This window comes from Anastrepha ludens, chromosome 4, assembly GCF_028408465.1.
Source record: "Anastrepha ludens isolate Willacy chromosome 4, idAnaLude1.1, whole genome shotgun sequence".
Classification (NCBI taxonomy): domain Eukaryota; kingdom Metazoa; phylum Arthropoda; class Insecta; order Diptera; family Tephritidae; genus Anastrepha; species Anastrepha ludens.
Window position 1 is genome coordinate 73200775 of NC_071500.1, and position 14643 is coordinate 73215417.

At 36.9% G+C, this 14643-nt stretch overlaps 1 protein-coding gene across 1 annotated transcript; it reads right to left on the reverse strand.

The window, feature by feature from the left end:
- Nucleotides 1–3570: 3570 nt before the first annotated feature.
- On the reverse strand, nt 3571–7761 carry LOC128859786 (probable serine hydrolase). The gene is made up of 2 exons (XM_054096866.1): nt 7433–7761; nt 3571–4744 (listed from the first exon to the last, which is right to left on the reverse strand). The coding sequence occupies exons 1-2, from the start codon at nt 7454–7456 to the stop codon at nt 3728–3730; spliced, it is 1041 nt and encodes a 346-aa protein (XP_053952841.1). The 5' UTR covers nt 7457–7761; the 3' UTR covers nt 3571–3727.
- Nucleotides 7762–14643: the final 6882 nt, after the last annotated feature.

Consider the following 14643-nt stretch of genomic DNA (forward strand, 5'->3'; position numbering starts at 1 on the left):
TTTGCATTTTATATGTACGAATGAGTTGAAGTTTGTTTATCTTTTTTGTATAATAATTTTGAAAAATACGCTTGAAGAACGAGAATAAATGTGACCTATAAATGCAATAGATTTGCGTTTTAATACAATATATATTATATATTTATTTTTTATTCAGCCACTGTAAGTTCAATCTAGCTGAGGCCAGGCTATTCTGAGTGTGTTCTACAAGTATGTTGTCTCTAAGTAATTTAATTCTTAGTAGTATTTCTAGGTTTCTTATGTATATCTCGATTTTCGTACTTCGAAATAAGTTTTCTGTCAAATTTTACGGTTTTTTTGAATATTTTGTAATGTTTTGTTGAAGTTATCGTTAATTTGTATGTTCCTGTTTGAGGTGCAATGTGATTGTTTGAGTCGAAAAGTTTGAGGTGTTCTTCTATATTCTGTCTGTCACATTTTACGACTTCAGTTACTTTTGCTGCGGTCGTCCCTATTATCGGCAGTATGAATATTGAGGGTATTGATGACCCCGAAGTTTCTTATAAGTTCATTTATTACTTCCATGTCGGTAATGGCCGTAAGGTCCTTCTTGCGTCGAGGACTGGTCCTTGTATCTTTATTACAATATATCGATGAAAAACAAATTCTTAAAGCTGTGCATTCTCATTGAAAAGAGGAGGAATAATTTGTACATCTCTAATGAACGCAGATAAATCATTTTATTTATCGCCTCTAAATTCCTTTACTGTTGAAGTTTCTGTTATAAATTCGGTTATTGCGATTGCCGAATGCGGTTGTTAGTAAGCTCCGCTTTTGTTTTTGTTGTTTGTTGTTATTGTGTTTTTTTTTAATTTACCGTTTTTATCACTTAATGTTCAAAATGCAAATTACTTAGTATTTCACTTTCACTGTAACTCGCTGCCAATTTTTTATATTATTTTTGTTTTTTTTTTTCAGAACTTAGTTTGCGTTGATTTGTGGTATATGGGTTGGTTGGTTAAAGTGGTGATTCTTCGAGAATCCAACTAGCGCTTCCGCACCATTTTGTTGGCACATCCTCGTTACCAACTTGTTTAACGGTTATTTACAGCATAACTATATCCAGTCTGTGCGGTTAAGGAACCTTATTAGGTTGTTAACGTCTAAACCAGCGGTTGGCCCAGGGTTAACATTCTGTCCTTCCATAGGGCAGGGCATTCACAGAGGAAATGGAAGATTGTCTCCTTTCTTTCCAGTTGCTTAAAACTGTGACAGTGTCTGTTGTGAGGGATACCCATTTTGGCTGCTTGTTCTCCGATAGACCAAAAGCCAGTTATGACTGCCGTTAGTCTCCAGGCGTCCCGTCGTTTCATTCTTATTAATGCCGACGATTGCTTGAGGTTGTAGGTGGGCCATAACGTTCTGCTAATTTTGCATTTCGTCTGGACTTTCCACCTACAGTCTGCGATTCGGAGGTATTTTTGGGAAATTGTGCTCTTGACTGCACCTAATGGTGTGAGTACCGATTCTGCAAGAGCGTTATTCATGGCAGATCCCCCTCTTGCCAGTTCATCTGCTTTTTCGTTACCTTCAATGTTCCGATGTCCCGGGACCCAGATTAAGGTAACTTTATGGTTTTCACTCAAGATGGTGAGGCTATTCCTACTTCGTTCCACCACTTTGGAGGTTGTTGTGGCCGAACCCAGTCCCTGGATTGCAGCTTGGCTATCCGAGAGAATAGCGATATTACCCTTAAAAGAGAAATCTACGATTAAAAACCTACAGGCTTCCCCAATTGCCAGTACTTCCGCCTCGAAGACACTGCTGGTATTAGGGAGACGCACAGATTTCCCAATTTTAAGTCTGTGAGAATAAATAACATCTCCAACACCGCAGCCCATTTTACTTCCATCCGTATAGACTGTAGTGTCTAAGTTGTTTAGAGAGAATCCCTTATTCCATTCTCCCTTAGTTGGAAAGAGAGTGGCAAAATTCCGATTGAATTAGTCAGTTCTCACCGAGATTAACTGAGTTTGTCGCAATTATAGACTGGCATGACCATAAGTTTTTTCTCTCCAGCGGCCCACTTCGTTTAACCTAAATGCACTCATGGTTGCCGTCTTCTTAATATGTAGGTCTATTGGAATAACGTGTGTTAGTGCATTGAGAGCCTCTCTAGGACATGATCTGATTGCACCGACCGTTATTGCACATGCTGATCTTTGTATTTTACCGAGTAGTTTGGTATTGTACTCTCTCCCTAGAGCCTTCCACCAAACTACCGAACCATACGATAGAATAGGTCGTATAACCGTCTTATACAGCCATAATGTATGCTTAGGTTGAAGACCCCATCTTCTTCCAAGCATACGTTTACAAGCATATAAAGCAATTTCTACCTTCCTTACCCGTTCTTTAACATTTAATTTCCAGCTTAGTTTGGAGTCCAGAATTACCCCTAAGTACTTTGCGCTGGGTGATACTGAGAGAGTTTGTCCGTTAATATTTGGTAGGGTAAAAGTTGGTACCTTGTATCTGGTGGTGAAAAGCATAAGCTCTATTTTACGTGGGTTTAAACCTAGGCCACAGCCTGTGGCCCAAGAGTTAAGCTCGCCTAATGCCCTTTGGATGATCCCACTGATCGTATTAGGACACAGTCCTGACGCCATTAACACCACATCATCAGCGTACGCCACCGCTTTTACCCCACCTCTATTAAGTTTTGTTAAGACTTTGCTAATAACGCATAACCAGAGAAGTGGAGACAATACTTCCCCCTGTGGGGTGCCTCTGTGGACCTTCTTGGTTATACTGATATTACCCATATTAGCTTTGATGATCCTGGTTTCTAGCATAGAGATGACCCAATTACTGATGCAATTGTCCACCTCTAAGTCTATCAACGCCCGCTGGGTCGCATCTGTACTAACATTGTTAAAGGCGCCTTCTATATCCAAGAATGCCGCCATTGTATAATATTTGTGGTATTAGTTATATATAAAAAAAATATTTTTTAGTAAATTGGATATTTAGCGATAAATTCTTCGGAATTTAACTCACGGCGGTATATAACTTAAATTTGATTTTCGTGACGGCATTTTAAATGTACCGTATTGAATTCTTATAGCAATCCTTCAGGAATCGTCCGGTTCAGTAATCCGATCCTCGTTTTGCCTTCAATGCTGGCCCATTTGGTTGTTTACTCATCAAAATATTTCTTATTGCTTATTTCTACATACAATGTTTGCCCAAATGTAGTTGCAAGAGCAATTAAACGTAATTCTTATGAACGAATTAGAGCAATGACATATGAATATTACGCTGACCAGGCCACCTGGACTCTGTTTTTTTTCGGAATGGAATGGCCGACTGACGTAACTCGCGCACTTTTGCTCAAAGGTATTATAATTCTGCTCATGTAACGGTTTTATGTAACAGCATAAAGGAAAAAGGATAGATATAGACATATTTATACCAAAATGCTAACAATGATAAGTCTAACTGTTTTTAGATATTACCTAATACTATACCAGCAAATTCAAAATGGAATGACAAACTCAAGTACCTAGAAACTAGTAGCAAAAGGATAGAAAAAACGAAAAAATGTACTAAAATTTTCTAAAATAAAATTTATTTTTTGATATCAGCCCCGAACCGCGCTAATGAATTCCACAGCACTAAATTATAATTACAAATAATACTCTTTTTTTATTCTAAGGCTATTCACATTGAATATTGAAATGTCAACTGTGCCGCATCCAATTCTTCATAATTTACTTCTAAGCCATTTGAAATGTCCTTTTGCTGCATTTTTGCGACGTTTTCCACTTTTACTCGTTTTAACTGCAGTTTCCGCTTCATCATCAACGGTCCAAGTATCCGGCATTACTGGCCTATGAGCATTGATGAATGGATTTATTACAGTCGCGCATTCCCTCGCATTATTTAAGTGGACATGATGTGTTCCATCAATTTCGTGATACTCAAAATGTGGATTGTTCTGGCGCAATATTTCGATAATTTCCTTATAATCTTCTCCCATGTAATTCGACTTGGTGGCTTTTATTACCATATATGGCAGATTCTTAATTCTTCTAGCCAGTTCTAAATCTAGCGCGGGCCAAGTTATGAGTCGATAATAATATTTCAAACGACTATCACGCGAGAAATAATATTTTTCCGGAAATTTTCTTGACTTAGCAATATTCCGATCCAGCAAGTGTTTACATTTATCAATATCAACCGACCTTTGCGAACCCTCGAATAACACCCGCTCTAATTGATTGTATGTATACGAGGGTGGCTCATACATCGCCAACTTATTGCTACGCTCGTCTTCCAAAAGCATTTTCTCAGCATTCACGCGCAGCTGGTTTATTTCTTCCTTTTCTGAATAGTGGGCAGGTTTAATAATATCAATGGCTATTAGCATATCCACCATGTCCGGGAAAAGCGCAGTGTAAATGAAGGAAACTATTGAGCCAAGCGAATGCGCCAGTAATGAAACCTTTGGCCATTTATATTCCATGATAACACGCATTATAACGTCTATAAAATCTATGCCGTGATACTGCATACCTTTGGGGTAATTAGACGAATGTCCATGCCCGGGCAGATCAACACAAAGTATACCAATGTGCTGCGGCAGCAGAGGAATCAATGTGTCCCAAGTGCCTAAGTTGTCGAGCCAACCATGGATAGCGAGTATGGGCCGCAAATTACGATTGCCATACCAACGGCCCGCTATATGGCCCCAAGGTACAGCGATGCGAATATCTTCGTACTAAAAGAAGTAGAGCAAAATATTTTCAGAATTAGTTTTTGATTTATGTATAAGAAATAGTACAACAGAACAAAAAGATTACGTTTCTTTAAATTTATATCACCGGCTTTATAGTATGCTTATCACTATTGTGTATCTTGAAAATTTCAGCTTTATGACTATATAGTGACTAAGATTAGAAAATACGATGAATGTTATCCTGCCGAATACCATCCTATATACATAGCTAAATAAATTCTTATTGATCCTAGTCGTAGTGTCCACACTTCTGAATATTATTGGTAAACTCCCAAACATCCCTCCACTGATTCAGTGCTGACACCCAAGATGATTCAATCAGATAGGCAATATGACAATGAGGGGTTAAAGACCTAATAGCTCCCACATGACTGAATTATATTAGTATTTATGGTTTTTCAGCTCGTTCAAGTATCTTTACTTTCCTGATTCCAGTACTCGGGGATTTCCCTAGAAACTGCCTAAGGCTTTACTCGGTCCGAAAAGGAGTGGTTTCCCTTCGAAAAACTTTTGTATGCCATCGCAAGGAAGGCAAACAGGCACAAACCTGAAATAAGTGTTAGATATTAGGGCCGGTATAAAGGCACATACCCTCAGCCCAATCTTTCTTCATCTTAGGTTTTTTGAGAGATCTGGGTTCGGAGGAGCTACTGCAATAAGTAGAGGGTCGAAGTGCATACCTCATTTTCATTAATTCATTCATTCATTCAATACACTAAGAACTATGAGGAAGAAGTTCAATTCAAACTATTTTAGGTAGACCTTTAAAACAAACAGTAATAGCCGACTTCACCTCTTTATCAGCTAGTTTTGGTCTGGTGTGTGAGTTTTGATCGGGCGGCGTCATTAAGGAATAATTTTCTAAATTTCTCAATTTCGAGCAAGAAGCCGACGTTGCAGCCAATGGTGGGCGTGAAAGCATTATTCTCCCCAAAAAAATTGATTTCAAGATGGATGGCTGTGTGGCCAACCTTAAATATTATTATTAGCAATTATTATGCACAGACTTTGAAAATGGAGTAACCAGCCGAAACGCTGATGTCAACTGGTCACCTAGAAACTGCGATTTGACAGCATTGGAGTATTTTTTTATGGATCGCTGTTAAGGATAAATGTTACGCTAATCATCCGGCGGAATTAAGATAAGTATCGAAATCGTCAATATGTACTGAAAAACTAGGTTAACAGAATGAACTACTGTAAAGCCAGCTGTGGAAGTCATTTGAACGAAATTGTATTCCAAATAATTATAATGGTAGGATTTACCCTTTCCGGTAAAAATGATAATTATACAGTTTAAGGGACATATGGAAAAAATTATCAAAAAAAATTTAAGGGGCACCAATAATAATCTGAAAGAGCGAAATGGTTTTTCTGCGTTCAAAAGTTATTAACAAAAATGTTGATCTTTTCAATAGCTACATAAATACACGAAAGTAAATACACTTAGCAGTCAAACTTCACTTTCTCTTTACACATTGTAATATATTTCAAATGTATTGTATTTCCCAAAAAAAAAACAAAGGTAAATATGGCGATAACTTAAATTACATTAACTTTTTTAGTATTTTTGCTAGTTTATCTAAACGGCGTTGTTTTCAAACACGAACTTTGATTATCTAAACAAAAAAGGTTCATTTTATTGACCTTTGACTGTAGCCGCGCCACAACGCATTACAAACATATATTACATACATCCCCCATTGCATACATACATATATGTGCATTTTTTTGTAAAAATCTGGCTGAACTTTGTCTCCTAACTAAGAATATCTACCAACCGGCTTTAGCAAAACGTGTGACGCATTAACTAAAAACCAGCTAATACGAATTCGCTCACACAACAAAATGTGTGCATACCCCGCAGGGAACAGCCAAACTAATATGGAACCAATATAGTTTGGATACTGGTATTTTATAGAAGAAATCATATTAGTTCGTCATTGACTAGAATAATACCAGTAATAAAGTAATCGACTTGTCTTAAAATTTGTTGATTTTTTTAAGGTAAAAAAGTAGATACTGATAAAAACATTTGTTATAAAAACATTATATCCAAGTCATTTATATAACAATGCCATATTCACTAATTTTGCCACAACTTAAGTTTTCTTGAGGGCACTTGAATCAGATGTCGATGAACTAGACATGCAATTAAAAAGTGTTTTTTTTTTTTCAAAAACGGACCATTACAGATAAATCCGCGCGCCAATCGTACACAAAAAATATTATATAAATCCAAAATTTAACTAGCATTAATTTAATTAATTAATTTATTGTTCTAAAGTAAATACCTTAAGTTTTATTTCCATTTTCTTTTTTTTTTACTAAACCTGAAAGTTTTATTTAATTTTGAGAAAAAACATATTTTGTCTACAGTGGAATGCAATGGAGTGTTTTTTTTTTATTTCAACTGAATTAAAACCGGTTATTTTAGAAACATATTCAACTAGAATATTTTTTGGCCAGTATGAATTGGTATTTTGCTGTGGCATAGCCGGACTGTTGACATTTTGATAGAACTAGTTTAGCTGAAAACTGAACTAGTAGTACGAGTATTCTAGTTCCCAACTAATATTTTTCCCTGCAGGGTATTTCCATATATGTTTTCACCACACTCAGGGTTTTAAGCATGTGAGAGTTGGAGAGGAAACTCAAACAATCACTCACCTCACGTGGCGCTCCCTCCAACATTATTTAAGTTTTTTGTATACCAATGCCTAGAAATTGCTGATTGAGTTTGCTCTTTGCACAGTTTCAAGTTCAATGTGTTTTTTTTTTACTACCACTTAATTGAGAATTGAGACAACGTTTTATCCGTTTAATAATGCACGCACGAGTATATTAACATTATTTTATTCATAAGTATTTTTAACAACACCGAATGAAATCAAAACAACTTACAAGACCGACCAACTAAATCGAAATGAATTAACTAAACATCAGCATGAATGTGAATATCAACAAATTCTTCAAATGAATGCCCAATTGGCTCTGCAGTTATTTGTACGAGTATTTGTGAGGTAACATTATTAAAAAAATGTCTCTCACTTAGAATAGTGTGAAATTATACATACTATATGAGCATTAGAAAGAGCATAGCTTCAAGCGTTCATATGATTAGTTAAACTTGGAGAACACGAATGACTCTTAGTTTACATTGGGTTTATACTCATAATATACCTACATCCAAATTACATACGTCCCATTCATTATTGGTGAATTTGACAATAAAGTGATGCCAGTACAGAAAGTGAACAAATGTGTGCATTATACTCTCTATCATTCTTAGCTTTCCACTAATGTTACGAGCCATCTTTCACATACATCGTTCATTTACTACAATATATATATATAATTGGCGCGTACACCCTTTTTGGGTATTTGGCCGAGCTCCTCCTTCTATTTGTGGTGTGCGTCTTGATGTTGTTAAACAAATGGAGGGACCTACAGTTTTTAAGCCGACTCCGAAAGGCAGATATTTTTTATGATTAGCTTTTTCATGGCAGAAATACACTCGGAGGTTTGCCATTGCCTGCTGAGGGGCGACCGCTATTAGAAAAAAAACTTTTTCTTAATTTTTAATCTTTCTCCGAGATTCGAACCGACGTTCGCTCTCTGAACTCCGAATGGTAGTCACGCACCAATCCATTTAGCCACGGCGGCCGCCATTTACTACAATATTATCATAATAAAAAAAAAATTGTTTTGAGATAAGTATGGAAAAATTACCAAAAACTCTATGTAAGATAAATCATGAAAATATCGATTAACAGTCCCACTAGCCACATTGAATACTTTTCTTATTATTTTTCTTACATATTGGTTTTTTTAAGTTATAAACTATTGAAGTAAATGAGCGATATGCAGGTAAAGGATCCATCGAAAAAGGAAAATCGTTTCTATTGGAACGATTCAGTTGATTATCGTTTACATCACGTTTGCACCAAAGCCAAACCCAACCGTTTCCAACGCGTGTTCGATGGAAATTGTTTTTATTTCCATTTATTTCATTATTGTGTATGTACCAGTCTATATAGCCAAATTTTAGACGTCGGCAGCCAATCAAGTTGTCCAGATTTTGACTAGCTAACAAAAGCACAAAAAATCACATAAATGAACACTATTGCCACCATTTCAAATTAAAATTCATGCAAACCCAACATAATTACGCTATGAAGGATGGGTTTGAAATGAGTTTGCGTTATGATATATATTTGTATTGGATTTGACAAGTTTTTTGGCTGGTGTTTTGTGCGTTTGTTGCCTTAGTGGCAACCAACACAAAAGTAAGCTAGGTGGAAATATTATATTAAATGTTTATATTATAAACGGTTGTTTTATTAATGTTAACGATTAGATTTAATGTCGTTAATTTTGCTTTGAAATGAAACGAAACTCTTTTGTAAATTTTATTTTGCACTCGTTAACGAAATGAAATCAATTATTTTTGGTTGTTGGGCCTTACCTACAGTACGGCGACATTATATACACAAATACCGCTCTTTTACTGTAAGACTAAAAGGTTGAGAAAAACAGTTTCAAAGCTTAAGGTCTGATTATGCATAGTTTGTAAAACTTTGCATAACTTTAGGCAACTTACGATTCTCATGCAATCGTACATAGAAATCAGTATTTCATTATAATTTTTTTTATATTATTAATATTTTAATACGCTATTGATGCAAATCTATAAAAATGTTGCTATTGGTATCAGTGTATTTGGAATGTCACTTCACAAAACTTTTTTTGGTTTTTAGTCTGATCATATAAAGAGTGAGCGTGGTTTTTGACCAATCTCAGTACTACAAGGTAGTGCAGATTTAGCCACCCCAACGAAAGATTTATACTTTTTTCAATTGTCGTGGTACCGCAATCATATTTGACACTTGTGAAGTAGACAGCTGCAGATTACGAACGGACAAGCATGGAGCACGTAAATGTCAAAATAAAGATTTCCACACAAGTCACAAAGTCATTTTTTTTTTATTTAGGAATAAAGTTATGCACAAACCAAATTTGATGATTAACCCTAATCTCATGTCGTTTCATTTGGCGAACAAAAATTAGATAATACAGGTATAAGTTAAAATAGCTTAAAATGACATATTTTCCACAAAAAAAATATTCTCACATACCTGCATAGAGAAAACTACCGAATCCTATGTCGATGGGTCGTTCGCGGCCGGCGCTTATTTCTGCTATATAACGCCTACAGAAAATTAGAAAAAATTCATGAGGTATCTTCTAAGCTTTCACTAAATATATTCGAGGAGATTTTTTCAAAATTGTTTATTTTAATAATTTTTTATCATAAACAAATGGTACGAAACATGCACCGTGCCATAGTTTGATAAAAAATTCAGGATTTCTCAATGAATTGACGAAATCAGAAAACTTTTACGCCAATTGAAAGTTAAAACAACATAGAATATGGGAAAAAATAAGAGATAAAAATATATTTTATTACAATGCTTAATTGCGGCACTCTGAAAGTGCAAATTTTCGATCATGGAAAAGTTTGTTTTCTTCAAGTTTCTTTGGATATATTCTTAACTTTTCTTTATTTTAGTAAATTAATGGTTAAAAAATGGAATGAATAACAAATTGACGTATATTTTTATGAAGCATTTTCTATTGTATCATTTTTCAAAAACTTTTTGAATACAATCGGAACAGCTTGCGTATCCATGATTTTGATGATTTATTTTAGTATAAAATAGCAGATCGAACTAGTTCTGAAATCGAGCATCGACAACTTGCGAAATATTTCGGAAACGATTCAAATGATGACGAAAAAGATGTTCTTGAACAAGTAGAGCCGTGTAGTGAAGAAAGCGCTGAAAAATTAATAAAGAAAAATTATCTAAATCCGCTCATAGTTCAGATGGAGAAGAAGCAAAATCACACCCATTAACGTTTACTCGACAACGTGTATGTGTGTATCGGTATAAATGGACGTTAAATTTACCTGAAGTGCGAGGTCGGCGTGCGTCCCTGAAAATCCATTTGCCAGGTAGAAAAAATCATGCCCTAACGGCTAAGTCCCCACTGGACACTTGAACGGTATTGTTTGCAGATGACATATTGGAGATCATTTTGAAATATACGAGTATATAAAACGATAAATATAACGAAAAGGCAGGTGAAGATGAAGTGCGCGCCGCTTTCCAAAAAATAATTCTTGTCGAACTTCATGCGTTTATAAGATTACGTTATTTCGCAGGTATAAAAAGAGATAATCGTTGTAGTACGGAGGGCATGTGACCTTATGAATATGGTGGTAGTATGTATCGAAGTGTAATGAGTATGCAGAGATTTGATTTTATTGCCACGCGATTACGGTTTGATGACAAATCAACAAGAGTAATTCGAAGACAATCAGATAATTTAGCTCCAATTAGAAATATTTGGGTTATTTCGTAAAAACTTGTCTAGACAATTGTATTCCATCGGAACAATGTACCATCGATGAACAACTTTGGGATTTCGTGGAAGATTCAACGCGAAATCATTAAATCCAAGCCCCATTGTTATGGCATAAGAAGTGTGAGGATAACCGACGCCAAAACATTTTACTTATTCAATGCCGTTCCGTATATAGGAAAAGTCACGGAAGCCGACAGGAATGAGAGTGCGCCAAGTTATTTCGTTAGAAAACTGTGTGAATAATTTTATGGCACCTATCGCAATGCTACGTGTGACAATTGAATTACATCAGTTGAGATTTTCAAAACAATGTTAATTTTGCTCCACCTTGCATTTATGTGTAATCCAAATGAGGTGAAGAGAAATGCGTGTACAAAGTCCCTATCGAGATATGGGCATTTACCCAAAAATGGGTGCGGTACCGCCCATTTATAAATATTTTACCTAAGTCGTGTTGTTTTCTTTCGGTGTGTTATTTAATATCATACGAGTATAGTTATACGAGTACATTTTAATAACGCGCACATTCAGATACAGATTTAGTGATTACTTTCCAGCAGCGCAACACCGGCTTAGTAATTCCATTAAAGTATTGGTAAAACATTTTTAGCAACTTCTAGCGAGAATTGTGTTCGTGGTAATTTCAGTCCATCACTTTGTCTACTTAGTGCGCCACTTCTACTACCCATTCGTCTTGCCGCCTTTCCTCCTTACAGCATTCGTAGCATTGTATTTCAAGAGCGCGGTTATATTTATTGGAAAATATTTTAAATTGTAAAATGGCTAAGTGAAAAGAAAAAGGGCGAAATATACATGGCAAATCTACCGCTGCATTCGATCTGAGGCACAATCTAGCATCCCGCAAGCAGCATTGAGTGGTTTCAAGTCATTGGTGTGTTTAAAATTCAATCGGCGATTGGCCATGTCCTTATCGACAACGGAAGTACATTTCCAATTGCTACTCGATCGCGGCCACTGGCAGTGCAGTACGGACAGTGAGTAGTGTTGGTAGGAATGCTGATTTCGTATATCCGGTGTGGTTAACGCTTGAACGCCACACAAAGTGGCTGCTGAATTACAAGCGCGCACTTACTCCTTCCAACATTTAAATGAAGCATCGTTTCGAATATTCAATTGCGTATTAAAAATATGTGTAAATGTCGCCATAAGAAGTAAGGAAGCGCTAAATTGGGTCCAGACTGAACTATAATGTACCCACGCACATTTTAGTAAAATTTATTTTGAGATGGCTCTTAATTTTTGAAATCACACAAACTAATAAACAATGAGAGTTATGGCTTGTAACAGTAGACAGATAGACGGAAATTTAGTCTTAACATTGGTGGAAAGAAATACGCATACCAAGGCGAGTTTTATTAAGTTGTTATCCAGATTTACTAAGAATTACATCACCAATTTTTTCAAAGTTTTACCTTTCTCGTATTTCTTAGTAATTTTTGCTCGGGCAGACGAACGACAGACAAACCTAACTCGACTCCTCTGATCATTCCGAGCATTCGGTCTATAAATAAAAATAGTAGCGCTATTGCTTTATGCTGTTACATACAACCCTTGTGTGAACAAAATTATAATACTCTTGTGCGCAAGTGCGCGCGTGAAATTTTAAATTGTTGGAAATTGTTTTCGCTTTAAGCTGCTGCACTAACGAAGTTGCTGCTTACACAACGACGGATGCATTGATGTTATAGCCAAGCAATATACCTGTACATAAGCCGATTTAAAAAGTTGTTGATGGAAATTACCAGTGTATTCATATCATCAGCACTGACTGTCTGGTGATCAATCAAATAATTGAAAACCGTTATGCTACACATATTTTTAAACATGAGGTATTTTGAAATAATGGATGGCTTTTTATTTCTTTGCAAAATACTTAACGACATATCTATATTTATTTCGTCACATTGAAAATGGTTCTCCATCCAGTTGGATTAGCGCGTTTTTTCAACCCTCGAAGCACTAGTGATCTGCTGTTGAGTTTGGTAATGACTTTGAGCTCTTCCAGCGAAGCGGTCTTTATCTCCTCAATAGTGTCAAAACTGAGTGCTTTTTTGGGTAATTAGTACCCGCAAACCCAGCGCACTACGTACAGCATGCGGTTATAGGTATCGGGCAACGCAATATGCGTTGTTGCTAGAAAGATACCAGGGGACATCCATTCGATGGAGTTGTATCGGCCTATATGGAGTGAAAGCAGTGAAACTGACGGTAGCAGAAAAGGTTGCAAAAAGAGCGCGATCGATGGCCAAATAGCAAAGATGGGATGAGTTAGCCAAAGACCAAACCAAATCTTGAAGGGTTAATGACAGTGCCATGGGATCTAAAACTATGGAAGCATGGTGGTATCCGGTACTACCTAACTCAGATACTCACCGGACATGGCTACTTTCTGGAATACCTCCGCCGTTTCCAGCTGGCCGATAGTCCTTTTTGCCCCAGTTGCTCGAATGCAGTTGAGAGCGCAGAATATGTGGCCTTTCACCGCAAACGTATCGTAGCAGTGCTGGAGAAGGCATTTAAACATCCGCCATCTCACCCAAGATTGTCCGAGATATGTACGCGACCATCGCTAAATTGGATGCCATAAATGTGTGGACACTGTTTCAGAGAAACCGACGACAGAAGCAGACGCTTAAGTCAAACACTAACAACAATACCAAGCAAAAGGCAAGGCAATAGTTTATGAGTATCTCTGATGCTTCATTCCGCCCACAACCGCTTTCGAAGGCAGTGGAAGAAGTCGATACTATCGGTGGCGTAAAGTTTCCATACGCCCAGAGGAGCGGAACCTGGACGCAGGAACCTACTGTGTCGATATACATAAATGCAGCGCCACCTTGAAGAAATGCTAACGCGGTTCCAAGGGGGAAGCCAGCCCAGAAAGGGGAAACCTATAGTGTTAGTGGGAGCATGCCCCACATACCAATAGTGTGACGGTTCCTTTGATATGTTTTCCGACATTTTAATTTCAAAACAAAAAAACAAAGGATATATCACAACATCGCACTAAGGTCTACGATAGAACGATGTCCCGTAAATATCATCTACATAGGAGGCGTGTATGCTCTCTGTCAAAACCCTTAACCGCTCTTCAACCATTCTGATGGAATCAGCTAATTTACATACGTTTATGAAAAAACTGAGATTGTGTTGGTGATATACGAAGCAAATTAACAGAGCCTATGTTACTTCGTTGCCGTCTGAACAATCAATAAGTCTGCCAGAATGAGTCGGCAACGAGTTTGACTGAGGTGTCGTACAAAACGAGGGGAGGCCATAGTGCTAGAAAGTGTCATAGTACCTATACTAATCAATCGATGCGTTCTGTATGTGCATGTTTATTGTATGCTGTCTGTATTGTTGTTGTAATGGACTTGCCGTACGCCAAAAGCAGCGAGCTGCTCACTTTTGTTCGTTCCGGCGAGACCTGT

Excerpts from the sequence above, each read along its gene's own strand:
- LOC128859786 (XM_054096866.1), bottom strand. The coding sequence starts at position 7,456 with ATGTTGGAGGGAGCGCCACGTGAG. Across the intron at positions 4,745-7,432 it reads TGGAGGGAGCGCCACGTGAG|TACGAAGATATTCGCATCGC; the intron begins GTGAGTGATTGT and ends TACTTCTTTTAG.